The following is a 26,520-nucleotide window of genomic DNA, read 5'->3' on the forward strand; positions in this document are numbered from 1 at the left end:
TTTCGGAAACATTCTGGCAGTAAGACAAGCCCGTAAAAGTGACCGACCGTATATGTTAGCGGCCTGCGGAAACTTTTCCCGGACACTTTATAGACATTTTGGCCTAGGCATGGATGAGGAGAGTAGTATTTAAAGATCAAATAGAACCTCTCCTTTAGAATATCTAGAATATTGTTATATTGCCAGTCGAATTTTAAGAAAATATGGCGCACCTAGAACTTTTTGTCTTCACATGGGGCCTCTACCCCCGCCGTATACTCATCTACCTTCATGAAAAGGGGCTCCTCAACTCCCCACACATTAAAGTCGCACAGGTGACCATATCTCCTACTGCTGAAATGATAGCGCCAGGAAAACCCAAGGGTACCGTGCCTATTCTAGCCTTGCCAGATGGAACTTTCATCAAGCAATCAGTGGCGATCCTGGATTACTTCGAAGACATATGCGACAATCCTGAGGAAGACTGGCAAAAGGATATTGCAGCCGTTGCGAAGACCTCTATGAGAGGAAGAAATGCGCGTGATAGAGCAACGACAAGAGAGATTCTTGCGTTGGCGGATGAAGCTACATCTATGTTCGGGTTTGCTTGTCATAAAGGCAGCAAACTCTTCCTAGAGATGGAGCTTACAAACCCGGTTGCATCGAGCATGGCTATCGTAAGGAGGAGCATGAAACTCCTCGAGCCTTACTATGAGGGCCGATTTGAAGGAGATAGTTCCGAAGCCGAGAAGGTTACTATAGCAGACTGTGTATTTTTCTCGTTTCTGCAGTTCTCCAAGGAACTGTATGGGGTTGATCTGGTGGCAGATTCGGAGTTGAGAAATCTGAGGAGGTTCTATGATGCATTTAAGGAGAGGGACAGCGCTAAGATCCCGGAGGACTTTTATCCTCGGTATATTAAGGAGCTTGCTCCTGTCTGGCTGGAGTGATGGTTATGATAGAAGGTGTATATAAGGATATTGTATAGAAGAAGGATCACACAAGAGTAGAAATAATTGACTCTAGGTATACGTGTCTGCAGACTTGAGCAAGTTAACATTGGACCCGAGATTAACGATGGATCGGGAGAACTGGGTACTATGCATAATCCTAAAGCGCTTTTCTTTAGAGATCCGATTTTAGTCTTACCTTGGTGCTATCTACACCATAGGTAATACCTATAGCAGTTGTCGCACACGTGTCAACCTACTTGAATAGTAGGTAGGTACCTATGCTTTACCGTATATTTTTCACATATGTAGAACCCCAAATAAGAGGTATTAAGTCTACTTTTGAGCTTAATATTACCGAAACGGAGACACTATCATATCCTTTTAACAGAGTACGCAAGTTAAATGTGACTTTATAGTGTAATAAAGGCACTCCCGAGAGCACGGTTATAACTTATACTATTATAAGTTATCGGTAAGGCGCTACTTAGTTGTGCCCAAGATACCTAGCTATCCGAATCCGGTTCACGCTTGACTATATCTGGGACGATGCGTATTCCATCATACATTGAACCTTGCCAACGCATAGCGGTGTGTATATCATCCACCCATGCTGTTGGGACCACGTGTCAGTATAAAAGGGCTACAGCTCAGCTTAACTTATTGTTTTTGCTTTTTTTATACTCTTTGAAGGAAAGGATCTGGCTCTTCTAACCACGAGTCAATGACTACTTGTCCAGCGAATTCAAACTAGGTAATATCTCCGTAGGAAGCGTAAGTAATTCAGGTTTCACTGTGAGCGGGTTTATCAAAAGTCTAGTAGAACTAGTTATCTGCATGGCTACGCGGCTTGAGTGGGCATATGCAAAGCATGTGTCAAGAGCGAACACAAATCCACATTGAAGTTGGATTTATCATGGGAAGTCATGCATGAGCGGAGTGGAAGAGACGACCTATTTCCCATTTCAATATACTACTTCCACGTAAATGCATTAGGCACATACAGTAATAGTATCGAAGCCTTAGTATCCCTGCCCATGTCCGCCGAAACAAGTTCCTTTGCCAGATCAAATAAAACTCTCAGCAACAGCATCTAGTTAAGCAATGTTTGGAGGTTCGTTGACCACATCGTCCTTCTTGGCGATATTCGGGGGCTCATTGACTATGTCCTCCCTCTTCGCAATTACCGGAGGTTCGTTAACCAATTCCCCCCGCTTGGCGATGGCTGGTGGCTCATTGACTATATCTTCTTCCCGCTTCGCAATAAATGGAGGTTCATTAACTACCTCGTCCCACCTAGTAACGAGAGAGCTCTCAGCGATCGCTGCCTCTATAAAAAAGGTTAGTCCCCGAAGGTTGAACATGATTGCCACTTTTTATGTGTCAAGTGCTTAACTTACTGAATGGAAGCGCTGTGGCTGCTGATATAATGGCATATGCCAGTAGGAGAGGCTTGCCGAGAAACATGTTGATATGGGATGCAATTCGTACGCGAACACAAAATTATTGCGTTATGTCAGTATGATATCTTCGAGTTGGAGGTTGTTTTAGTATCCGTGGCCCTGGAGTTCTTGGCTAACCGTCAGTTCGGGAGGATGCCAATATATGCTGAAGAATTTCCAAAACTCGGGTTCGCATAAACAAAAGTAGGTGATATGTGACTGTCCGTACAGGGGCGGGTCAACTACTCCATGAACCACGGGCGTGAATTGTCTAGATGAAACTATTGGCTGTGACGGAGTTGAATAGATGTGTCTATGCAAGACGAAGGCGCTACGAGGAAATGCCGCCGTCACATCGAAAGGAACATTCCGCTGTCTGCCTTGGCATATGGTTGGCGATTGTTATGTGGTTTATTCTTCAATGTGACGGCGGCGCATATCTGTGCTACCATGTGATTCCCTAATATATCTGGATCCCGCCTTATGCAAGCCCAGTGCCGATGACACCCTGGACACCTTATACGGAAGGATCATCCGCAACCGTTCCATTGGGAGATTCTTGATGTCTATACTCGCACGATAGGACTTACCGACTTGCTCCATCTTCTTTACATTTACTTGATGCTAAAAGGTTTCCCTTCATTTCTTTTGTTTGTTGTTTCTTCGATATAGCGAACAAAAATCGTGCCCAGGCTAGTGCTCTTCAGCTACAATGACCGAAAAACATGAGTATAAGCCCTTGATGGGCGAAGAAATAAGTGAAGAAACCCAAGGCCTCGAAAACCAACATCCTACGAGTACAGCAAAAGACACCAAACGGTCAAATCGGTTTAACATAGTTCTAATAATACTCATTGTCCTCTCACTTTCTTTGAATATCTTGCAGATCAGCCTCTACAAGGTATTACTCTCACATAATGCTCGGTGCGAGTCTGGGACATATCGAACAAAATATGGTATGGTTCTTACCTCTCTCAGGAACATGAAGGAACTTTACTTACCTCTTCCTCTAGCCGGGTTAAAAGAAGGCGAAGTAGATGTATTTTGGAACCAGAAAGGCGCCTACACAGACTCTGACGATGATGTACGGGATCGCCTTTGGGATAGCCTGGACTTCGACCCGGGTGTCGTCGCCGTACCTAAGTTATGGGCGGCAGAGAAGGGCTTGGATGAAGGCGCAACCTTTCCTTGGGATTCCAGCAAATCTCTCTATTTCGTGAACGCTTATCACAGCTTACATTGCATCGTATGGGACCCAGACCGCTTCAGCCAATTACATGCTAAAACTCCTCGCAGAAACAAGTTTATCGAGCTTTCAGGGACTACCGAATGGGAAACCCTCCATCGATATCGAACGGACACGTAGTGCACTGCTTAGACCAGCTGCTTGCGGATATTAAGTGCCAAGCGGACGACACGCTCCGCGCCACAAACGTTTCGACTCCTCATAATTCGGCTGTATATCAAACGCACAAGTGTCGCAACTGGGATGCATTAGAGAAATGGACGCAGACTTATCCGAGCTGCTACCGCTATGGAAACGGCACCTTCGAGGACAATCAGCCAAGCCAGCTTCCGAGATTTAGGTTCTGTCAGGAGGGTACCCCTGAGTTGGAAAAGGCACGGAAGTATTTTGGAAAGGGTAAGGACTGGAAGCCTATTGAAGAGAAGAAATTCAGCTGGGTTGATTGAGGTATAGCTCTACGCATGCTAAATCAAGCTTGTTCACTAACTACTTAAGTTCGGATATATGATGAAATATCGCATCTAATACGATACCCCAGTTCTACCATATATCCCTCCTCTCATACCTCGTCTTACCTTGAAGTTTGAACCCATACCATAGTCGGCTATCGACGGGTTAAATTGTGCTCTATCCAACTGAAAACCTCATATATTTGCCTTCGGAGTTTATTATGGTGGCCTGACGTATTGTCTCAACCATAAGGGATGGGTGCTAGCTTTAGTTTCTCGTCGATGCTTGCTGGGCTCTATATATTGGGTGGTACAGCATATGTTCGGTCATCATCAAAGGATAACACCCCGCCGGGAAGCTTATGCCCGGAAAGATGCCCTTACTTGCTATTGTTTAAATGTGATACACGCCGACTCTCACCCCCAGTCCAAATTCTTGGAGTACGCTGCTATCCCTCAGTTGTGGCGCCTGCAGCCCAAAAAGAAATGCCGTGGGTGTTGCCGATCGTTCACAACCGGAGTCGAAAGACTTCTTATGACTGTGGGACGTTATAAGTTGCGAGATGCATTGTGCTGTGCCATCGGCACGATGCCTGTTGTTCTAGAGCGCAAAATCTGATCGCCGTTAGGAACCTTCAGGATTGACCCATCGAACTGAGATCTAACAGATCTAATAGAGCTTGATCAAGTAACAAAAGGCGAAACAACAGATCCTTACTCGTAAAAACACTAAATCCCCGACATTACAGAAGGCAAATTAGAATACGTACGAGTTATGCAAAAGCAAAAGTGACAGCCAATGCTCTAGAAGAACAGGTACATAGTGCTCCATTTGTATTATACCATGTCTGTGCACGATCCTTCCGGGCCGTGCCACACACCGACGCGATGCAACGCAACGTCGGTAATCATCTGACTAGGTAGGTATGGGGGGAGGAGATATGTAATGGAGGTCAGCACTGTAGTAATCCGCAAACGCCACACCCGCTGCATGTTGGAGGCCCTGTTGAAGTGTTTTAGTGCTTATCCATCAAGCCTACAATACTGTTCAGAACACTAAATAGCACCGGTATATAGACATAGTGCGGCTTAAACCTTTGATAAACTGTGTTTGGATATGCCGTCTCGTCTGTATGAAGACCCCGAAAGTGACAGCTGTAGGGTTATTTCCAACCTTATTTTATCCCCGCATATAGTGTCTTCTAAGTAAGATTATAGAGCATAGTGAAATAGCCTTAGTCAAAGGTGAGCACAAAGATAGTAGGTACCTAAAGTATATATACAAGGTATATATCGATATTTAATAGAGGCGTGTACCAAAAGCTCTACGTCTAGACTAAGAGATTGAACTAAAACTTATGACGGGATATCTTGACTTTCTCTTATGCCGCGAATTTTCGTTTGTCCCTTGATCTCAATGCTTGACCATATCTCATCAAGAGCAGCGGGACGGGTATGAAGGCTAACGCAATAAAACCCAACACCGAGTTGCCCCAGCCGAGCCCTAGCTTTTGATATAATGGTGGCCCTGCGAGTGGAACAAATGTTCCACCAAGATTTCTCAATACAGCACACCCGGCAATTGCGCTTGCAGCGTATATTCCAAATGCGTCGACTAGGTAGCTTCGCACCGGAATCGTGGTGGAAACAAGACCCATACCCAGGATCCCGGTAGCGATTATTGGCGCCAAGAAGTGCGTGTGAACCTCGGCTGTCCAACCGTACATGAACAGGCCAACAGGAAGAATAAACCCGCCGAATATAACGGGTGGAAGACGCTGTTCAGGTTGAACTTGTCCGGATTTGGCCTGACGACGAACCCAAAGATCGAGCGTGGCTCGACAAAAGAAAACGCCAATTACACAGCCAATACCTACGTAGAGGTTAGCAAAAACTATGACAGTTCGACTCTAAGCTGCAACTCACCAAGTCCCAGAAAGCTGAGGCCGACTACGGTTGATGAGAAATTGTAAACGGATTCGAAGACAGATGTGATGGTTGTCATAACGAGGTAGAGATATCCATAAACCACAGCAACATACAGGGACATTAGGAATAAAATGGGTGACGTGAAAAGTAGTAGCAAAGGTCGTACACACGCATTTTGAAGCAGCTGTAGCGCCGTGTGCTCTGTTTCGTACTTAGACCTTATGTTAGGGTTATTCGTTTCCTTACGAAGCCGCTGTGCTTTGCCCTTGAGGATCTGTACGGAATAAGTTTCACGTAACAAGAGCAAAAAACCTATCTCGAGAAAGCCGCATAGAATGGTGATGAGCCAGAAACACCATCGCCATCCCACTGCGCCGCCAAGATAACCTCCTATAATAGGACCGACGACGGGCCCCAGCATCGTAGCAAGACCTACTATTGACATTGCGCTTCCTCGCTGCTCAACCCGGAAGAGATCACCAACAATGCTGGGGTTGAGCGCCGTAGACACAACTGCCAAGCCATTCAGGAAGCGGAATGCTACCAACATCTGGATATTAGTACTCAAGGCACAAGCGGCCGAGAATATAATGGAGAGGATATTGCCGGCATGGTAAATATACAATCGTCCGTAGAGCTCAGAGAGAGGTGCGACGATGAGCGGTCCGAAGATTTCGCCAAGTTCCCAAACCGAGACAATGAAGGTTATGTAGAAGTCGTTGGTCTCGCTAAACTCGGCCAAGATCTGGGGTGCGACTGGCGCGCAGATGATCGTCGCTAGAGATCTGAAGAGCCACGTTAGAAAACCAACTTGTGCAGATAAGATCGGGCAAAGACTTGCACTGCGAAATCCAACAGAGAGACCAAAACAATTAGCGACCATTTGAGCTTCGGGGACCAATTTTGAGGATTTGATAAGTCTGTCTCGTCGCCGAAGTCAACAAGGCCCCCTTGCCCGGCTTCTGATCCTTCCCGATCCACGTCAATCGGCCTGGACGAAATTGAGGGGGAGGGGGCTTTTTCGGTTGCGTTTGAGGCTTCTACTAACTTGGCCGACTTGACATCGTCGGGGGATAGGTCGCTAGATTCGACCATTGTAGAATGATTACCTAGTGTTAACGCGTGTAGCTACATAGAAGTAACAAAATGTGAAATGTATGCCAAGGAAGAAAGTCTCGGCTGCAGCATTCAAATGTTCAACCTACTTTAGGGGAACTGGTTGCGTGATAGTCTTCTACCACATTTTACCTATGTATCTACCACCTTAAGCCACAAATCGCGACGCAGGTATCTCTCCGTTAGAAGATCTTCAAACAAACGGCCAGGGTATCTTTTAACATGTAGATAAGCTGTGAGATGGCTCCAGATAGGCTTCTTATTACGATACAAAGCTCTGATTGGCTGATGCATCATGCCGCATTCCGAAAAGGGTATACGCTAAGCCCGGCTCAAGCCCTGATTGGCCAGTCTCCGTAGTTGGATTCTCCCGAGACCCTTCAGTTTACGAGATGTCATTTTCTGTTTGCAGGAGTTGCTGATGTGCATTATTACATGGATTCGATACATCCATGTAATTCTCAAGTTGCGGGACTTGGGGTGGGAAGAACTAGCATGGCATGTTCAATTTTAATCAAGCAACAGATATCTGTAATTCTATGTCTATATTCTATTGGGTAGATTTAGCATCCCTCGCATCCCTTGCATCCCTCTTCATAATGAACCCATGGATAGGACACTCGAGCCTTTCTCTCTCCGCAATGAATTCTTTGCTTGGATTCTCTTCCTGGGCGTCTAGGTAGAAATCGCCAATAACGTAAAACCCTTGCTTTTCGTACGTGCGGCGAGCCATCTCGGTAGATTCGACGAAAGATTCCAGGCCGAGTTCATCTGCTTTTCGCGTCCCCCACTCCAGCATCAAGCTTGCGGCACCCCGGTTCCTGTGCGCTGAATGCACGAAACATAGTGATATCACTGTATATAATTCCCCGAGTGGTAAGCGGCCACACGAAGCCAAGAGATATAAGTGAAACGTACGTATGTGCGGCTTGTTCATCAGGACTGGGCGATGTTTTCCTAGGCAGGCGAGGAGATGATCTCCAACCTGTCTTAGAGGACCTGGTGAATATCCTCGTTCAGTACCTGCATGTCTTTCCACTCTCTTGACTCTTTCTGCTACGCACCTTCAGGTAGCCAAGACGCCTTTCGTACGGGTTGTTCGACCGCGTATGGATTTGTCTCGTAAATAATATATCGCGTACCCCCAATCACTTCACCAGTACTTTCGTCGGTAACATAGACCCAATGACTACCAGGCTGGATTTTATGCCAGACTAGTTGACGGGCGCAAGCCTCCTCCGGCGAGGTGCCTTTGGTAAGTTCGAAGACGCCATTGAACGGGTTACTGTAGGCCTCGTGCTCTGTAGCGTTTATCGCCTTGAAGTCCTCATCGTTTGTAAGTTCGTGGAGCTTCAAAGACATGGCGAATGGAAGCAGCGAGAGGGTATGGGGTGAGAAACCGGAAACCGGAGTGAAGACAAGTTGAAGCTGAATATCAAACTCGAGATAAAGCCTTCTCATTCATTCCCCTCCAACAAGAATAATAGCGGCCGATCCGATGTAGGACACCGTCACGTGTCGTATTCTCTTCCGTATACCGTACCGTACTATAATCTCGCTCATGATGTACAGGTACTCAGGTAGATTAAAGCCGGCTATCCAATCGCGTTCGGAATAGAATAAATCAACTGACGTTATTATTCGACAAACGTAAGTAACGCTACAATATTCGAAATGCGACCAATGATAAGTCTTTGCGCCTACTTATGAAGGTTACATCTTACCTACATATCTGCATGTATACGGTGGATAGAAGTCCTGTAAGCGTTACATCCCCAATGCTTAGCTTAATGCTTAGCACCTAAAGCACCCTATAACGGCTCCCTCGGCTTGCATTTTGGTAGCAGCCAAGGTGACAGGCAACCTTCCTCTCGTGGTATTTTCTCGCACATGCATCGTCCTCGAGAAAACGTGTGTTCAATGTAACGCTTCTTTCCTTTTCTCTCTCTCTTCTCCCGGGATTATGCCTGCTTCTTGTAATCTAGCTGTACGCATCGCCCGCCTGAAATGCCAGCCATCTAATATGATCTACATCCAGCACAGGAGCTGACCCCTCGGCTCGTGTTAGAAGACGTTTGGGTCGCCCGCTCTCTTTGGATCGCCTGAATCCTTCTGTAGCAGACCTGCACGGCACTCACTCAGCCTACTGCTGAATTAATTACAATAACCAGCCCACCGAAAGTTTATCCTGCCTAAATCATCTTGGTTATCTTTTGATCGCACCGCTATTTCGTACTAGTATGTGATATACCCGAGTAGGCGAGAGACGACAATAGAGGACCATGATCACGGCTCAATGAACTCCTCCGATACGAACGTCTCCCTGCACGACAGTCCCGATAACCACGGGTCGGTGGTTAACCTGGTATCATGGTTCTTCATCATTTGCAGCTTTCTCCTGGTCTGCACTAGGCTGTCAACGAAATGGGGGGTCTCAAAGTCGTTCCATTGGGACGACACGATGATTGTAGCGTCGCTGGTGAGTCGCCTCTATCAAGATTATAATAACATTATATGGTATTCTAATTTCGCTAGGTATTTAGTATTGCGCAAACGATAGCGGCATCTATCGCGGTTGGGAATGGGCTGGGACGACACCAAGATACCCTCTCTAATGACAACATTATATCCTTTCAAAAGGTGCGGGAGCCCTTTCATAGGTCAGATTGGCAACTTCAAGCGCTAACATCTAACTACCTAGTCTTATTATGCGGCGAATGTTCTTTTCGTAGCGAGCCAGGCTTTCTCTAAACTCTCCGTTATCTTTTTCATAAGAGTTATATCGCCCATCAATTTCCACAGGATCCTAACGTGGATACTCACGGGGGCTACGCTTGCCTGGGCGTTGACCTCGACATTAGTATTAATATTCCAATGCGATACGCCGAAGACGTGGGAAATTCTTGGGGACGAATGCATAGATCAAGATGCAATGTGGGATTATATCAACGTGGTCAATATCGTGCTCGATTTCTTTCTAATATGGTTGCCATTTGTGGTCGTATGGAAACTACAGACTCATTTAAAGCGCAAGATTACGGTCATATCGTGCTTTGCGACTCGAATCTTGTAAGTCTCTAGAAGGATCGCATCTCAGAATCATACACTAACATAGACTTCAGGACTATCGCCGCGCTGATTTGGCAGATGATAGAGTCTCAAACGGTATCTAACCATCAAGACGCTACATTTGCATACTGGCTCATTGGTGTTGCGATGACACTGACCCAAAACCTGGGCATCATGACTGCCAGCGCCCCATATCTAAAACCGTTCCTCGACAGTCTAGAATCTGGAATGATCCGAAGCGACGATCTTCGTCGCCGTGGGAATATTACGGGAAAGTCGTACGGGTACGGACGAAAGCAAGATGGCTCCGGCGCATCTAAATCTACGCATTCTACATCGCACGAGTTGGGAAACCTCGGAATCGCAAACTCCCAAGTAACTACTTCGATTACCGTTGGAACGGCGCACACCACGCCTGATTGGGATGCCAGCAGCCGCTCTAGCCAGGCGAAGCTCATTAAGCAAGTTAAGAGCTGGGGGGTTACGAGTTCACCAACCCCGGCGGGCGAATAGCTAATTTGCACCAGGGGGTACGAATCTGTAAATACGCCGAGTAATGTCTCTCTTATGATAATATCAAATTTCACCTTTTTCCCCTTGTTGATAGCTTCAACTGCGGCGGTACTTACAATATCGCTAACGCATGATGGCGGCGGGACATCCCGCATTCATCCCCGCTATCATAGATAAGGACCCACATTAGCCCCACATACGTATCTACATGTATTATTAGAGCTAGCATCTTGCAGATGCCTCGAGGAACCTCTCTAATACATCTTCATCTCAACCATAATCATTGTAAGCCTACAATTTTTCGTATGGTTTCCGAAAAACAATTCTTGTATGGTTTCCAAGAATAGCCTCTGATCGTATTGCTTGAGGTGCTACCAATTATCACAATATTGTATGTATTTGATGTTCATGTTGTAATGGCTAAGTTACAGGAGGGAGGATCTAGCTTTATATACATGTGGGTACCCCACATGTCATGTGATATATGACACCCGCGGTGGCTTATTACCTGTCATACTAATGTACTAATGCCTGTATGCGGCGAGGTTCACGGCCGAATCATACTATTCCCATTGTGATTTCGCCACCGGATTCTCGCGCAAATCGCGGCCTTTTTGCACACTATATCTATGGCCAGTTATTGAAATATCCGAGACTGGAAATAACTAACGAGCTGAACTTAAAGGCAGATCTTAGCTGTGATATAAAATATAATAGGAGAGGAATACGTCTCTAAATTGTATGGCAGAGTAGATCATTCTGCTTACTTGAACTAGGTATATGATAGGGACTTGATGGGTAGGATCTCTATTACGTGACATCTGTTGGCTGTGGTTTGTCGAATCGAGTAGCATACCCGGGCGAATCCTTCCAATGCGATGCACGGTCATCCACATCAGAAGCTCGTCCGGGGTCATGGTATGTAGAGAGCATTTCCGGCTAACGACCGAAGGTATTGATACTCGACCAATCCAGTAGGTCGCGCAGAATAAACGTCGTATCCGTTATCTCGCAAACTCCCTTGCCCATATGTGCCTTTCGAAAGAAAACGCTTCTTCTGTACGTATCAGCCGTTACTGACGACTGTGGCGCGATATGTACGCCAACCCCCGACGTCGCAAGCATTCTAGAACAGGGCATGTGAAAGCTGCGGCCCTGCTGGAAGCTTCAATAATTTCAATCCCTCGGTTTCAGCCGGGGCTGAAACCTTCCGCTCAGAGTACATGCACGCTTCTCTTCAAGCTTGAACATATTCTTAATTACCTATACCCCCATAATATCACTACTACTACCACTACTACCACTACTACTTACCCACTTCCCATCCCATGCCTCTATTTCCATTGAACGCCGTCGCAAAGAACTAGAGCCCTGCGAAGCTTTGTCGCCCTCTGGGTAGGACGCGAAGGAAGTACAACTAAGCTAAGATGGCGGACGACTACGAGCTCAAGTCGACCAAGCGCGACGACAATGAGGCGACGTCTACCGAGCTCAATATCGAGCCGACGGAGACGACGGGAGGAGGGAAGAAGTCGATTATCGATCGCGACAACCAAATTCTTGCTCGACTTGGGAAAGTCCCCGTGCTGAAGGTAATGCGTGATATTTACTTCCATTAGCACTAATAAGCGATTATTAATATTTCGTCTTATAGCGCAACTTTGCCCTCATGTCCATCCTCGGATTCAGCTGCACGGTTATGAATACTTGGGAAGGAGAGCTGGTGTATGTTTCTCCCTCCACCATGCGCATTATTCTTTACCAAGACTTAACCATTTTCATAGGCTTTTCCTTCAAGCATACGAGAATGGTGGTTCCGCAGGGTCTATATACGGATTCATAATCGTCTGGATTGGCACTCTCTGCGTCTTCGCAACTATGGGTGAACTGGCATCGATGTAAGCGCATCACCTTTCACAATCAAGGCTCGAAAATAACTAATACTCTACGCAGGGCGCCGACGTCAGGAGGTCAATATCACTGGGTATACATGTTGGCGCCGAACAATTGGCGCAAGTTCACGAGTTACTTCATCGGTATGTCTGAATACCTATGCACTTATTCACTGCGAAGCCTAGGCTAAGATGTATAAGGCTGGTTGACGGTCATCGGCTGGCAAGCTGCTGTCGCGAGTCTGGGTTATCTTGCTGCCGGTCTCATCCAAGGCGTCGCCGTGATGGGAAATCCGGACTACGTACCGCTACCTTGGCAGAAACTCCTCCTACTGTATGCCTCCGTCGCATTTGCGGTGTTCATCAACACGGTTGTTAGTAGTGCCCTGCCAAAGGTAGAAGGCCTAGTCTTGATCCTCCACATCCTTGGATTCTTCGCTATTCTCGTGCCGCTGGTCTACTTGAGCCCTCATAAGAGTGCCGAAGAAGTCTTTACGTCGTTCTCGAATGGAGGAGGGTGGCCGACGCAAGGTCTTTCTTTCATGCTTGGCATGATAGCGGCTGTGTTCAACTTCCTCGGTATGTTATTACTCCTTCTCATGCGTCGAAAGTATATTGCTTGGCTAACAGGAAAATAGGCGCGGATGGTGCTGTGCACGTAAGCACGCTTGAATAACTCCCCCCTATTCAGGTCCACTAACAATTTTCTATAGATGTCTGAAGAGATTCAGAATGCATCCGTCATTGTCCCACGAGCAATGATTTTTACCGTTCTCTTGAACGGTACCCTAGGGTTTGGCAGTCTCCTTGCTTTATTATTCTGCATCGGCGACATAGATTCTGCTCTAAAGACACCCACTAAATACCCCTTCATGGCGATATTCCAAGAGGGCGTAGGGTCGCGACAGGGCGCTCAGACCATGGCTTCGATCCTTGTAGTCTTGAATCTTTTCGCTATGGTATCCCTAATGGCTACTGCCTCCCGAATGACGTGGTCCTTCGCGCGAGATAGGGGTCTGCCGGGTTGGTTTTACATTAGCAAGGTGAGTATCGTCACTAGTATAAAGTCAGTTACCAGGCTAACATCGAATCCAAGGTTGAACCTAAAACGTCTATTCCGGTAATTGCAATCGTTCTTACGACTATCATCTCCTACCTTCTCGCCCTTATCACGCTGGGGTCCTCGGTAGCATTCAACGACATCGTTTCCTTGACTGTAAACGGCTTAGATGGCGCATACCTCATCGGAAACAGTCTTCTCCTCTGGCGCCGATTGACTGGCGGTATCCGCCCGTATAACCGGGAGAACACGGCGTTGACCAACACCAACCACGAAAACCTATCGTGGGGCCCTATGAAAATCCCAGAACCATTTGGAACTATCGTCAATGCATTTGGCTGTGCATTTCTTGCAGTCATGTTGTTCTTCAGTTTCTGGCCGACTCATATCAACCCCACTGCCGAAAGTATGAACATGAGCGCTCTGATGGTTGGAGCGACGCTGATCTGGTCTGTGATATACTACGCCGTCTGGGCGCGGAAAGTGTATTCCGGGCCGGTTATTGAGATTAATAATAGTTAGGTTATTTCTAGGAAGTAAATAATATTAAATTTAAAGATTATCTACCTAACCTTTCTCAAAGACGTTACCTACGTCTCCTAAAGTCCTATCTTGTAGGATTGCAAATGTACCTCTTGGTATCACATGGGTGGGATTTGTGGAAATGTAAACCGCCAAGCGACGCAGTACACGATCTCTTATACAATGACCAAGCTTGCCAAGAATACCGAAGTACGCCGAGTCGTAGCCAAGTACCTAATATATAATAGTAAGCCTTAAAGAACGGGGAGAGCTTATTTTAACGACGATTCTCAAGGGTTTTCCATACTATATAATATATATATTTCTGGAGAAACCTTCTTACGCGAAATACAGTTGTTATTGGCGTGTAACCCCCAACGTGGCGCAGTTGCTCCTTAAAAGATGTCTCGAGGCATATTTCCCCGACTTTGTCTGGATTATTATTTTATTCCCCTTCACAACACAGACTTGTCTATTCCCTACAAGAGTGTCTAGCATGGACGATGTGAAAAGGGCACTGGAGCAAGGTCTAGATCCTAACGTCCAATGGAAAGAACTCGAGATTGACCGCCCACGTCCTACTGGGGGTTGCGTGCTTATTAGTTCTGATCCTTATCGTTCTTGGGCAAATTATAACACGCCGCTCCATAAATCTTTGTGGTATCGACATTACGATGCGGCAGCTCTCTTGCTGGAGAGCGGTGCTCGGATCAATCTATACAACGCACTCGGGAGAACACCGCTACACGAAGCTCTGCTACACGAAGCTATGCCACATGAAACTCCTAACCAATGCTTCGATTATACTTCTTCCCGTTATAAAAAAGTTAATTTTCTTATTGAAAATGGTACAAATACCAATGCAGAAAGCGAAGAGAGGTCCTGTGACGACCAGTATACACATCGCTCAGGGGCTGCTAGAATCGTACCCTAGCACGAGGCTATCAGGGCCTTGGATCTCCAAATGGTGAAATTGCTAGTGGAAGCAGGGGCAAGTCTTACCCAGATGTCTCCAGGATGCTTTGGTTCATAAAACTGGTAGATGGGCGGGCCGCAGTTCGGTGAAGTCTACAAAGTTCGGAATAACACCCAAGATTATACTATTACCAAGTGAGAGGTTATGGTCTCCCGCGATTTTCATAATCCACGAGAACCAGTCCGAGACTTTGATAATTGACCATATGTCTAGTATGTTTCCTTCATGTCGTGCTATGAGATTTAATAGTCGATATCATGGCTTCGACGTTCAATACCACTAATCTCTAATTCCACCCACAGATTCTTTTATGATAGACCTACAGTAACATGCCTCGAAATTTCTTATATGACTTATTGCAACCCATAATAGATGGGGAGACTGAGTCTAGGTGGCAAGCGGTTCAATTGATAGTTAAAGCATTTCAGGACATCGGAGCCGCCTTGCCAGAATCACAGGCTCTAGGTACTTGGGAGGATTCCGGAGACGACATTTATTGTTTAGTTGTTGCTCGTATCGGCGTGATACCGCCGCCAAACTTTGGGTATCCCGCTTTCCCTGGTGGAAGGCCTAAATCCCTCGTCTGTATATGCCTCACCCCTGTACATCGTGATGAAGGAACCGAGACTAAGGCACCGCACAACATGTATCGTCGTGTAGGATTGTGTGAGTTTTGGGATCGACCGGAGTTCTGGAAGGGCGCCATGAAGGATGAATGGGTGGCTATTATATGAACCCTAGCGTAGAAACTCGATTGAAATATAGTAGTTAATATTGGACTAGGTTAGACATATTGTAGAATATATTCAATTACCCCTTACTTCAACCCCACCTTCAATACTTAGGTAACTATGAGCGTATCCCTTGTTAGATCTATTAGCACTTAACAAACTCTTAAGGATAACTCCTTCTTTTCCATGACATCGTCGTTTCATTCTCACTAAGAAAACGCCGAGCATGGTCGTCACTTTCGATGTTTCCCCGGAGAAGGAGGGGAGCGTATTGAACTACTTCTATCGCCAACTTACGCAAACGCCGGCCGAGGTTCGTGGGATCGACCTTGGTGGGAAAACAGCAATCGTAACGGGATCTAACGTCGGAATTGGCCTCGAATGTAGTCGTCAACTTCTGGACCTAGGGCTGAGCAAACTTGTTCTTGCCGTCCGAAATGTCTCCAAAGGCCAAGCTGCGGCTACCGAGTTGTCTAAGGATATAAACCTCAATCCAGGTACTATTGAGGTATGGGAGCTAGACTATGCATCGTATGACTCGATTTGCTCCTTCGTAGAGCGAACCAAGGGCCTCGAGCGTCTGGACATTGTGATTCTTAACGCCGGTATTATGGCGACGGAGGCGAGGATCAATCCGAGCACCGGCCATGAGGAGACTATACAGATAAATTATCTTTCAACAGCTCTCTTAGCCATTCTACTTCTTCCCGTGGTCAAATCAAAGAGGCCATTAGCAGAACAGCCAGGCCGTATTACCATCACGTCGTCCGATACAGCCGCTTGGGCAAAATTAGACGAGAGAAACGAAGAACCCCTATTATCCTCTTTTGATAAACCTGGTAAAGTGGACATGTTGAACCGCACTTTTGTATCGAAGCTATTGGGACAATTATTCTTGGTCGAGCTAGCCAAACGCGTACCTTCATCCGTCGCTGTGATCAACATGGCGACGCCGATGATGGTTTATGACTCGGAAATCAATCGTGAGACTGCTCGCTCGCTCATGGGAAAGATTGTAGAGGTATTTAGGAGAAGAATTGGTTATACGGCGGCAGTTGGCGCTCGTATGGTAGTTGATGCGGCTGTGAAGCATGGCGAAGAAACACACGGACAATATTTAGGACTTCAGAAGCTAAAGCCGTAAGTGACACCTAACTACCTTTGGTGATATGACTCTTTAATATTTACATGGGTATTTAGGATGGCACCAATTGTTTATTCATCCGAAGGCGATCATTTACGGAGTGTCTTATGGAGGGAAACACTTGAAGAATTCTCGTTTGCGGGAGTTGAAGATATTCTCAATGAGGTCAATAGTGACCGGAAAGAAGTATGAATACCTCACAGCGTATCATGTCACGCCAGAAACAGGCAGGCCATAAATGGACTTTGGAGTGTGGTACTAACTGAATTGCGAAGATACTCTAATAGAGATTCGTAAGTTGAGCCTCAATCTTTGAGGGGCGAATGGGGACAAGTCATTACAAGTTACTTTATGAAGGAGTACCGAAACAGTCGGCGCATACCAATGTATTAAAAAGTGATTTGTATTTTATGTACTCATATGAGTTAGGTACCTACCTAACTCGTGTAGGAACTATGGTACGAGGCTGCACTGGTATCTCATTGTTGTATGCCTAGGTTGATAACGATGGCTCGGTCCCCAATCGGCCTGACAGAGACGGTCAGATGCAGCATTGCGGCTGTTAATGAGCCTATCGGTATTCCTAACAAGGTAATTTATGAGGGGGTAGAAGATGACTTATCATAGGAGATATTGACCTGTAGAATATAATAATCAGAGTACGACAACTTACAGCCAATACTTCCCGTTCTCAACGGGAGAGGAGAGAAGTATGCATATCGACGAGTTTTTATACGACTCCCATTGGTAGTATTGATATATTAATTGGACGCACGGGATTTACACCGCGAAGAAATGTAATAATACGAGCATGAAACCCTACGTCTTATATCAGCACAATTTGTCTCCTAAAGTTGCCTACTTAAGCATATTCTTAACTACCTACCTAGAAGGAGAAAACGGGCCCCAATTGACCTCCCCTCAACTGACAGCTGAGGAGCGAATGTAACATTGAGTAGTATAGAGGTCTAATATTGCGACCATCACTGGAGGTGGATTATTTCTTCGTCCAATCAGAACACAGGGGAAAGAATATCTACAGATTTTACTAATGGAATCATCTAACCTAGGGATACAGTTCCACACTTCAACTAAAATGCCTTTCTGGTATCAAGAAAACGGACTCTAATAGTCACGACCGCTGACGAATATCTACAAAAGTCTTTTGACAGTTTAAATCATAGAAGTATATACGATGCGTGGAAAGTAAGTGATGAGGCTGCTCCACCGTGGATGGTGGATGCCTTGATGGAACGCGGTAGGACTTGTTTGTACGGTTACTTTAGGGTATCGGAAATAAGGTCGGCCGTAACATTACTTTGCAAAGAGGAGTAACATACGTGAGGCTCTTGTACAAACCCTAGGATAAATGCATCGGTCGTCGCATTTCAGTAGGTAAACATCGAATTCAACCCCTTAATAAATGCACTATTAACTATCAAGTTCCATCAGTGCCTACAATAAGTCTTCCTATCGAGTAATCAATGGATTCCCCTTCGAATCAGTTACCACCGGAAACCGACCTTTGCAAAATACCGACTGGTATCCCTCCCCCTGGACAATCTTCTGACCTTGACAACGCAGACCTGAAGTCTTTGACAATCTCCCTCGGTGTTATCTTAACGACTATCGCGGTGGTCTTCAGCCTTGGTAGGCTCTACGTCAACTTCCGAAAGTTGACAGCGGGTGATTGTGAGTTATCTAGGTACCTAGCCTATCACTTACACGAAACAGTGTTAATGAACATCGACCAGTCTTCGTATTTGTTGCCATTATATCCAATACTGCCACAGTAGTTTTGATGATTATCTGTATGACATATTGTATTATGCATTCTTATTCAGTCGATAACCTTCCCACCCCTAGATGCCAAATACTTCCGGCATATATGGAACATGCCTTTATGCTGGATCAATGATAACTTCGGAAAGGTGAGCAACTGTCATACCCTTACCTTTATGTCTTAGCCTAGAGATTACTAACATCACAATTTACCACCTCTAGATAGCATATGCCTGGGAGATGACCGCGACCTTCAGTACCTTTCCTGGTAGAGCCGCTACTTTACTACTGTTCTACCAGCTCTTTACCATATCTCGCTCGATAGGTATAGCTATATGGATCGGCATGGCTATTAGTCTCATAATTACAGTTTGGACCATATGCATATTGTCTTATGGCTATGCTAACGAGAAAACTCGGGATCATCCTGACGACACTGACGGCATTATAACCATGTGGATCCTACGATGGTCACTTCTCTGGGGTACATTAGATATCTTGATCGACATCTATATCTTCATCTTGCCACTACCTATTATCTTTAAGCTAAACCTATCGAAGAAGAAAAAGCTGCAGGTCTCGGCCATATTTTTCATAGCGTTACTGTAAGAAATGACGCTGTAGACGATGCTTCTTTGGGTATTTATAACTAATGTTCTCCAGTGGTATCGCCGTCAGTATCTTAACGCTTGCATATAGAATAAAGGCACTGCAGAGCCACAACTTCGATAGCACATACAACACTGGAGTTTTGATGATATGCGGGTAAGCCTTCTATTTACCTTCAACTCCCTCTTTACCTATCGCGATGAAGAAAATACGCTAAGGTGACATGAACAATCTCCCCAGTCTCGTGCAGATGAATGTGACTCTCATAATCTGCTCCACCCCGGGATTCGTGGGCTTCATACGTCTCCATATCTTAGAGTCACAGACCATCAAGGCTCTCCGGTCGATGCTAAGAGCCGGCAGAAGCCCACACAGCCAATCCAGCCTGTTCAAGTCCTGGCAGAGCCCCAATCGACCTCGTACCGGACGTGATGAACCACCAAAGCAAAAGCGGAAAAGTTTAAGGAGCATGACTGATTGCGCCGAAGTAAGCGACACATGCTTACTCAATAGCGGGACTACGATAGATCCAGAGGGGCAGAGAAATACCCTCGCGGTTAGCGGCGCGGACAAGGAGAACGAAATCGTCATGAATGTACTTAAAACGGTGGATGCTGAGCATTCCTCTATTTCACCCCAGCTTTTGAGTGATGACAACTCGGCCTTGTGCGAAAGTTCCAACGGACTAGAGGATGGTGGTTAAATCTAATCTAATACTTCGGTCTAGAATGACCTGGTCAATTATTTCGTTTACAAAACCAAACGGACAAGAGAAATTCAAAAGTCTACATAATTTGATCCAATTATTCGGACATTGTTTCGAGAAACGATTATAGGTGACGAGGATACTGGCTTCATACAAGAGTAATATAATATATTTCATTTTTAAGTATCATATTGTTCCTTAAATACACATCAAGTACTACCTTATTCCGGCTCGCACCGCTGTACAAGAAATGTAATTTTACGGGACATCAATGAACATGCTTCTTGGGGGACTTTAAGCGATATGGTTGTTAGGGAATTATTTGCGAATAAGTTATTAATTTTTCAACACTATTTTATTTCTTTACTAATGTTATTCATAGCCGCTCTACTAGACCAGTCCTTTTCTAATCTCATCACGTACCTCTTGCTACGTCCCGTTTTCATAACTTTCAATTCGTCTTTTCATACCCCTTTTAGTCCAATATAAGATACCGGTGTTCGGTTAACAGTCTTGGCTTATCAGAATGATACGATCGTATGGATAGGGGGGCGACTAGGATAGTATTTTGTGGAGTAATCTACTCAGGAGAGCCAACAAACTAATTTTTTTTATAGATATACGCTGGAGTATACAAGCCTAGAAATTAGTAGGAAGTCCCTATATCATACTGCTTCGTGATTTGAGGGTTTTGGCTTGGCTATGCGTACTAGATGCACCTCTTGGTTTTAGCTAGTGATACGGCCTTTCGTATATTGTCTTTATAGTCCGTCGTGTAGATTGCGATTGGCCTACAATGATATCACCTCTTCGGCAACATTATCGACTTCTTCATTGTGACCTGTAGACATTGATACTCTCGGTGCCTCTTGCTGTTCCTGAGCCTCTGAAGCTGGATCTATCCATCGCTGAATTGCTTTCAATTTACCCTGAATATCCTCTACGAATTCATTGGCAAATCTTGACTTCAGAGATGCAAATATATTCTCCGCTTTCAAGTAGTACTTCTTCGCCATTTCGACATCGTGAAGATTGTGTCGATCTTTGGACCAATGCACGAAATACCCATCGGCAAGGTCCTTGTTTGCAAACCCAGCCTGTAGTGGATCGCTATTCCGAAGCTCGTAGCCCTCGATCGCCCGTTGAATTTTCCTTCGCCCATCGTAGAATCTATTCAATCTTATCAACCAGGTGCCATATGTACGCATACTGTGGAGGGTTGTTGCGTTATTCCTAGGCAGGGAGTTTTCAAGATATTGGATGAATTCTTCGAAGTCATCACAGGCCTGTTGCACAGCCGTCTCGTCAACATCTTGGTGTTTGCAGCACTGTGCCATGCGGACCGAAAGTCGGTGCCACCGCAGGTCGAGAGCAATCATACCGTCTGCTGCACAATGTTCTCCAATATACTTCTCAGCTTCTTTGAAGCATTTACTGGCCTCATCTAGGCTTTCTGTAGTATTTTGGAGAAGGAAAACAGAGCCAAGTTCCTTTTCAGCAAGTGCAGACTCTAAGGAGCTCCCTAATGTAGCTTGTAGTCTAAATGATACGAAGCTTAAAATTTCCGATGCGTCATTAAGTTCGCCTCGTAGTTTTAGAATAGTACCCAGATGTCTTTCTATTTGGAGCTCTTGCACTCTGGCATACTCTTCTGATAGCCCTCTGTAGTGCTTCTTTGCTCTACCCAATAAAGTTTCAGCTTCATCAAGTCTGCCTCGTTGTATAAGGACGAGCGCAAGATTGATATCCAAGATAGAATTTGAAGAGTCTCCTAGGTGTGGTTGCGCGGGGGTACTATCAATAGACTCGCGTATTTTTTTGAAGCATGTCTCCGCGTGCTCGAACTCACTCCTATCCTTGTATATTGTGCCCAAGTTGTTAAGGATAATATAGTAATCTGCATCCTGATAAGGCAAAGTATTCACCTCTTGGGTTTCACCGTCAGTGGAGACAGTTCCCTCTTCATCCTCTAAGTGGTCCATAAGTGACAGTTCTTCATGAGTTCTTAGGGCCCAAGCATAGATTCTTGCTGCGTCGTCCAATTGACCTCTTCGCTGAAGTAGTAGTCCAAGATTATTAAGACCTGGTAAGATCCCACGGCGAATATTTAGGCCGTAGCTCTTGAGGATTTCCAAATTCTCCTTACACTGCATTACGTGGGGGAGAATCCGGCGCTGTTCTTCCGCAGCCTTTTCGTTATGATCATTCGGTACCGCTCGTGCGACATTAAAGATTGCAGAATTGATGTACAATTCCACATCGCTCCTCTGAATCGCAAGCGAAAATAATACTTTGTGGACCGCGGGATGAATGGCGATGCCGCCTTTTCCAAATTCTCGATTCGGTGCTTGTTTAATCAAGGACAATGCCCCAAGTTGCCACACAAGATAGTTAAACTTACCATGGGGCAGATCCAGGAATAGCTCGGCCCAAATACACCCAGGATCCAAAAAGGTGCAGACCAGGAGAAAACCCCGGGCCTCTAATTCGAGCCTCTCGATGGCTAAGCTTATAGTTTTAGTAAGTGTCCGATTTAGGCCAAGCTTGGAGTCGTCAAGAATACTCTCGTCTTGGGACTGCCAAATACTAATATAGCCTTCAACATCTGTTCTATACTGTTTCATATACCGGGCTGCGCTATCAACTGACAACGCATGGTTGTCGAGGAGTTTCGTCAATTTGAGGTAACCTAGAATTTTGTGAGTATATAAGATCGTATTAGGAATCATGTGGCATACTGCTGTCCCCCGATCCTTCTCGAAGACCAAGAACCTTTTCTATTAGATGTAGGCTTTCAAAATCTTCTAAGCCGTCTACGTGGATGCTTGGATATATTTGTGCGAGATCCCAACTCTGAGAGGTTATTATAATGGTCCCCTGGTGAATTCTCTCAACAAAGTACTGAACCCAGTGTTTACTCCCGCCAACCACAGATTTGTTGAGATCCTCAAGATAAACGTCATCTATGAGGATAAACCACTTAGTATTACCTTTTGCGTTAAACCATTGAATGATAGCGTCTATATTTTTCTGTTTTCGGTCTTGAAGCTCGCGGGATTCCCCGGTCGCTGAGAGGTCCCACGTTAAATCTACTGGATACGATGGTGGAACGAGACCGGGTATATCCTCTGCGAACCTAGCTAGCGTTATGTTGAAATCGATTTCTGATTTTCCGGGAAGCTCAAAGCGAGCAGTAAAGTCTTTTGACCTCGCAAAGTGACGAGCCATTAACGACTTGCCACATCCTGCTATTCCGTATAGACACAAAATAGATCGGAAATGCGGAGTTGTACCAATCTCTTCGGTCATTCTGCGTAAGAGACCAGATCTGTTTATAAAATTCGCTGCCTTCTGCTCGAAGCTATCGGAATGAGTCTTATCGACATCGAAGCTTCCGGGAGTCGGTAACGCGGGCTTCGCTATATAGATCAAAAGACATTATTAGGTATGAAAATTTTCTTTATCCAGGGCTAGGTGACTTACGGGTTTCTCTGCCGCTCTTACTCTCTGATATTCCGGAAATTAGCATAATCCTGTCAATCTCTTCTAGAAACTCACCAAACTTTCGTTTCTCTAACGAGTTCTTCCAATTGGTGTACATGTTACAAATCTCACCCGAAACGGTTAGAAAAGAACGGTCATCCGGACCCGAGAACTTGTTCAGCTTCAAGTGGTCTGAATATAGGTTGGATCGCTTCCAGCCAGGGACATGGGCAGAAGTTTCGCCCACCACCTATGTAATATTCAGTTTGGCGCACTCTTCATTAACCTGTCGTAAGAACATACCCTTCCTCGAATCAGACCTGGAATACCGAATCTCTTCCCATAGTCCGTATCGTTTGTTTCAATAAAACACCATATAGGTAAGTTCAACCTTTCCCGAAGTTGGCCAAAAGCATGTACTTTGTCTTCCAGATGTTTATTGTGACGACCTAAATCTGTAATAATGCCGCGGTTGGAACCTGCAAAACTCATAAGCCACGCGGACATTGCGGCGACACTTTGCATCTTCGTGCCCCTGAATGGTGTCCCGAGAGCCGCGAACCCAATCGTCCGTTCGGGTAGGTATCCGTATCTTTTATCACGGTCGGCATATAGTAAGCCCTACAACGTCAAAACCACATTTAATCAGATACGACACGTGCAAGAGGTCCTATTGACTTACGTGTAACACGACCAAACCACCGAGACTATGTGCGATAAAGATCAAGGGGCGATCCGAGACATCAGTACGAAAATTGTGCAAACTGTGAATTAACTCCTCACCGCAGAGCTCAAGGCGAATTTTAGGAGCTTTAGAGTGCCATCTCGATTCGTAACTATAAGTCATGATTCGCGCATTTGGCACTACAGCAGGAAGCATTTCGGGATCTTTCAACCAGTGGACATATGGCGGTTTCCCACCCTCGCCTTTCCAGGTCCACGACCAGTCTACATTAGAACCCAGACCATGAACCGCGATTATACTAGTCAGGGCAGTCAGTTGAGCGAATCTATAGAGACAGATGGGGACTTACTCGATTTCAACCTCCCCAGCGGTAGCACCCGTTGGACCATTATATAATATTTCAAAGGGTCGTCGGTTTGTAGATGTCTGCGGTATTAAACTTAGTCATTTATTTAGGGTATATTGATTAACTACGTGGGATTCGCTGACTAGTTTCCTATCCCCGAGAGAGAGCCCAGTGACACTATCCTCTCGTTGCTCGCTCTGTGTCGTCCTACTAAACGAGGATCGCATGCGCTGAAAAGTGTGGGACATCCTTGAGACGGTCGACAAGGCTGGAAGGCGAAGCGTCTAGGCCAAGGACCTAAAGCTCAAGTAGTAGGGCTCTTCTGACTCGTCAATGACTGCGCCAAGCAGATCGTAAAATATTATACAGAGAAAGCGAAGCGAACGGATTGGATGATGAGATTTCTAGAGGGCTACACGATGAAGGAAACTTGGGTGCCATGTTGATAGTGTTCATAGAAATAAAATAAAATGACCCCTGGTAATCCATACAGAAGCTGACTGATAGGGTTACATTTTGGCCGCCGTCCCCCCTGTAAGTCTTGGTATATTTTCTGCCAATGGCTCTTGTACTCGGAAGCCATCTTTCGAGAGAATGCGGAGTCAGCGGTCCAGCGCTTAATGCTCCCGATCGGAGAGGTCAGTTATCCCAAAGTTAGATGTTTAATACAAGAACTGGCCATTTCAAGGGCTATTTTTAGATGATTTATATATTAATCCATTTCAACCATTTTTAGAGGTTCTCAAAATCTTACCCAGGTTGGTTTCTTCATTTCCATAATCTTACATATAATCTGTCCAATCAGAGTCTCGCTCCTAGGACCCCTTTGGAGTTGGTTCAGGGTAAGGATAACTCAACCTTGATCCATATTGACCGGGTACTCGAAATTATAATTAACGAAAATTCCGATGTAAAAATAAAATAAGTCTTTTATCGTCTGGGCACGCAACATTGTTACCTAAGTCCCCTTCACCGCGACCCTACAGGCTTAATATTTTCGCTGATACTTAAGTGCCCATATCCCATCGCCTCTTGTCGGCTCCTGGTTTGTGATAAGACCTTTTACACTGTTTCCTTGTAATGAGATCATTTGAGGATCCCGTTACTAATTTTTGCCATTTCTAGTCTAACGGCCAGCGACAGTAACTAAGTTAGTGTTAAAACTCGATGGTAATACGCCACACTTCATGTTCTTGATATTTTTTACCCATTATATACCGACTACCAGTAGTTATAAAGTCTGTCAAGCAAATAAAACGTGAGCTAGGGATGCTATTGTAATTCTCTATAATATTTCTAAAATATCTATCATCATCCTCGAGCGATAACACATGAGTTTGTGTACGGCGTCCGAGGTTTGACTCGTCCTTTCGATCAAGTGTAGATTGATGTGTAGCAGCAAGCGGCCAGTCTCAAATTTTTCATACAATACAAGCTAGTGCGAAACATGTAGAAATATCTCGCCCTCAATAATTCAAGCTTCAGAATTGATTGCCCAGCCTTTCCTAAAAGTAGCATTTCGATTTCGGGACGATTAAGGTTAAGCCCTCCCCTTGGACTAAACAAGCCCACAGATCCAAGGCACTTTTCAGCATGTCGAGGAACACCTAAGAATACAAGTACCGGTGTAACTCCGTACATAAAAGTCCCGGCTAAGATTCCCCTTCTAGTAAGATTTGAAGGTTCTCTAATTCCTGACGATCGAGTTTTTTCGCATTAAAGAAATATGTGAGGTATGCTGATTTACAGCTCAGGGCTAGGGCTACAGAAGCCTCAGGTGAAAGATAATCATGTAGCTCAATTAAGATATCGAGTGGTTGATTTAGTAGTAGGGATGTAGGTTGTTGATTTATATTGCGCCCAAGCGACTCGGGAAGAGAAAGGCTGTTAG

The 26,520-nt window shown here is 45.4% G+C and overlaps 13 protein-coding genes across 13 annotated transcripts; 9 read left to right on the top strand and 4 right to left on the bottom strand.

Moving 5' to 3' along the window:
• The first annotated feature begins 46 nt into the window (after positions 1-46).
• F4817DRAFT_329123 (uncharacterized protein) lies at positions 47-1,078 on the top strand. The gene has a single exon (XM_049302235.1). It carries the CDS (start codon positions 204-206, stop codon positions 927-929), a length of 726 nt encoding a protein of 241 aa, XP_049161653.1. The 5' UTR covers positions 47-203; the 3' UTR covers positions 930-1,078.
• A 760-nt stretch (positions 1,079-1,838) lies between these two features.
• F4817DRAFT_298946 (uncharacterized protein) lies at positions 1,839-2,550 on the bottom strand. Its single transcript, XM_049299772.1, has 2 exons — positions 2,330-2,550; positions 1,839-2,259 (listed from the first exon to the last, which is right to left on the bottom strand). Exons 1-2 carry the CDS (start codon positions 2,394-2,396, stop codon positions 2,027-2,029), a joined length of 300 nt encoding a protein of 99 aa, XP_049161654.1. The 5' UTR covers positions 2,397-2,550; the 3' UTR covers positions 1,839-2,026.
• Positions 2,551-3,083: 533 nt separating this feature from the next.
• On the top strand, positions 3,084-4,063 carry F4817DRAFT_357002 (uncharacterized protein; the record flags this gene model as incomplete). Its single annotated transcript, XM_049305866.1, has 3 exons — positions 3,084-3,327; positions 3,385-3,617; positions 3,668-4,063. The coding sequence occupies 3 exons, from the start codon at positions 3,084-3,086 to the stop codon at positions 4,061-4,063; spliced, it is 873 nt and encodes a 290-aa protein (XP_049161655.1).
• Positions 3,991-5,133, top strand: F4817DRAFT_329128 (uncharacterized protein). Its single transcript, XM_049302236.1, has 2 exons — positions 3,991-4,013; positions 4,071-5,133. Exon 2 carries the CDS (start codon positions 4,322-4,324, stop codon positions 4,619-4,621), a length of 300 nt encoding a protein of 99 aa, XP_049161656.1. The 5' UTR covers positions 3,991-4,013; positions 4,071-4,321; the 3' UTR covers positions 4,622-5,133.
• Positions 5,134-5,349: 216 nt separating this feature from the next.
• On the bottom strand, positions 5,350-7,317 carry F4817DRAFT_329129 (MFS multidrug transporter). Its single transcript, XM_049302237.1, has 3 exons — positions 6,837-7,317; positions 5,993-6,780; positions 5,350-5,939 (listed from the first exon to the last, which is right to left on the bottom strand). The coding sequence occupies exons 1-3, from the start codon at positions 7,088-7,090 to the stop codon at positions 5,449-5,451; spliced, it is 1,533 nt and encodes a 510-aa protein (XP_049161657.1). The 5' UTR covers positions 7,091-7,317; the 3' UTR covers positions 5,350-5,448.
• A 276-nt stretch (positions 7,318-7,593) lies between these two features.
• On the bottom strand, positions 7,594-8,564 carry F4817DRAFT_329132 (uncharacterized protein). The gene is made up of 3 exons (XM_049302238.1): positions 8,176-8,564; positions 8,030-8,110; positions 7,594-7,966 (listed from the first exon to the last, which is right to left on the bottom strand). Exons 1-3 carry the CDS (start codon positions 8,471-8,473, stop codon positions 7,662-7,664), a joined length of 684 nt encoding a protein of 227 aa, XP_049161658.1. The 5' UTR covers positions 8,474-8,564; the 3' UTR covers positions 7,594-7,661.
• A 302-nt stretch (positions 8,565-8,866) lies between these two features.
• F4817DRAFT_329135 (uncharacterized protein) lies at positions 8,867-10,970 on the top strand. Its single transcript, XM_049302239.1, has 4 exons — positions 8,867-9,590; positions 9,647-9,751; positions 9,813-10,180; positions 10,234-10,970. Exons 1-4 carry the CDS (start codon positions 9,408-9,410, stop codon positions 10,691-10,693), a joined length of 1,116 nt encoding a protein of 371 aa, XP_049161659.1. The 5' UTR covers positions 8,867-9,407; the 3' UTR covers positions 10,694-10,970.
• Positions 10,971-11,865: 895 nt separating this feature from the next.
• F4817DRAFT_299041 (amino acid transporter) lies at positions 11,866-14,190 on the top strand. Its single transcript, XM_049299773.1, has 8 exons — positions 11,866-12,285; positions 12,348-12,418; positions 12,478-12,591; positions 12,647-12,729; positions 12,787-13,164; positions 13,224-13,243; positions 13,299-13,628; positions 13,682-14,190. The coding sequence occupies exons 1-8, from the start codon at positions 12,121-12,123 to the stop codon at positions 14,165-14,167; spliced, it is 1,647 nt and encodes a 548-aa protein (XP_049161660.1). The 5' UTR covers positions 11,866-12,120; the 3' UTR covers positions 14,168-14,190.
• Positions 14,191-14,663: 473 nt separating this feature from the next.
• Positions 14,664-15,101, top strand: F4817DRAFT_313227 (uncharacterized protein; the record flags this gene model as incomplete). Its single annotated transcript, XM_049300217.1, has 1 exon — positions 14,664-15,101. One exon carries the CDS (start codon positions 14,664-14,666, stop codon positions 15,099-15,101), a length of 438 nt encoding a protein of 145 aa, XP_049161661.1.
• Positions 15,102-15,286: 185 nt separating this feature from the next.
• Positions 15,287-15,988, top strand: F4817DRAFT_299350 (uncharacterized protein). The gene has a single exon (XM_049299777.1). The coding sequence runs from the start codon at positions 15,473-15,475 to the stop codon at positions 15,875-15,877; it is 405 nt and encodes a 134-aa protein (XP_049161662.1). The 5' UTR covers positions 15,287-15,472; the 3' UTR covers positions 15,878-15,988.
• A 1-nt stretch (position 15,989) lies between these two features.
• F4817DRAFT_299121 (NAD(P)-binding protein) lies at positions 15,990-17,788 on the top strand. The gene is made up of 3 exons (XM_049299774.1): positions 15,990-17,014; positions 17,075-17,204; positions 17,294-17,788. The coding sequence occupies exons 1-3, from the start codon at positions 16,101-16,103 to the stop codon at positions 17,300-17,302; spliced, it is 1,053 nt and encodes a 350-aa protein (XP_049161663.1). The 5' UTR covers positions 15,990-16,100; the 3' UTR covers positions 17,303-17,788.
• Positions 17,789-18,502: 714 nt separating this feature from the next.
• On the top strand, positions 18,503-20,112 carry F4817DRAFT_313229 (uncharacterized protein; the record flags this gene model as incomplete). Its single annotated transcript, XM_049300218.1, has 6 exons — positions 18,503-18,710; positions 18,773-18,829; positions 18,885-18,949; positions 19,023-19,405; positions 19,464-19,565; positions 19,650-20,112. 6 exons carry the CDS (start codon positions 18,503-18,505, stop codon positions 20,110-20,112), a joined length of 1,278 nt encoding a protein of 425 aa, XP_049161664.1.
• Positions 20,113-20,755: 643 nt separating this feature from the next.
• F4817DRAFT_299343 (uncharacterized protein) lies at positions 20,756-24,959 on the bottom strand. The gene is made up of 8 exons (XM_049299776.1): positions 24,773-24,959; positions 24,633-24,709; positions 24,281-24,581; positions 23,902-24,219; positions 23,674-23,848; positions 23,599-23,622; positions 22,854-23,534; positions 20,756-22,804 (listed from the first exon to the last, which is right to left on the bottom strand). Exons 1-8 carry the CDS (start codon positions 24,875-24,877, stop codon positions 20,907-20,909), a joined length of 3,579 nt encoding a protein of 1,192 aa, XP_049161665.1. The 5' UTR covers positions 24,878-24,959; the 3' UTR covers positions 20,756-20,906.
• Positions 24,960-26,520: the final 1,561 nt, after the last annotated feature.

The sequence above is a fragment of the Daldinia loculata genome (genome assembly GCF_022478755.1).
Source record: "Daldinia loculata strain CBS 113971 unplaced genomic scaffold F4817scaffold_9, whole genome shotgun sequence".
In the NCBI taxonomy this organism is placed as follows: domain Eukaryota; kingdom Fungi; phylum Ascomycota; class Sordariomycetes; order Xylariales; family Hypoxylaceae; genus Daldinia; species Daldinia loculata.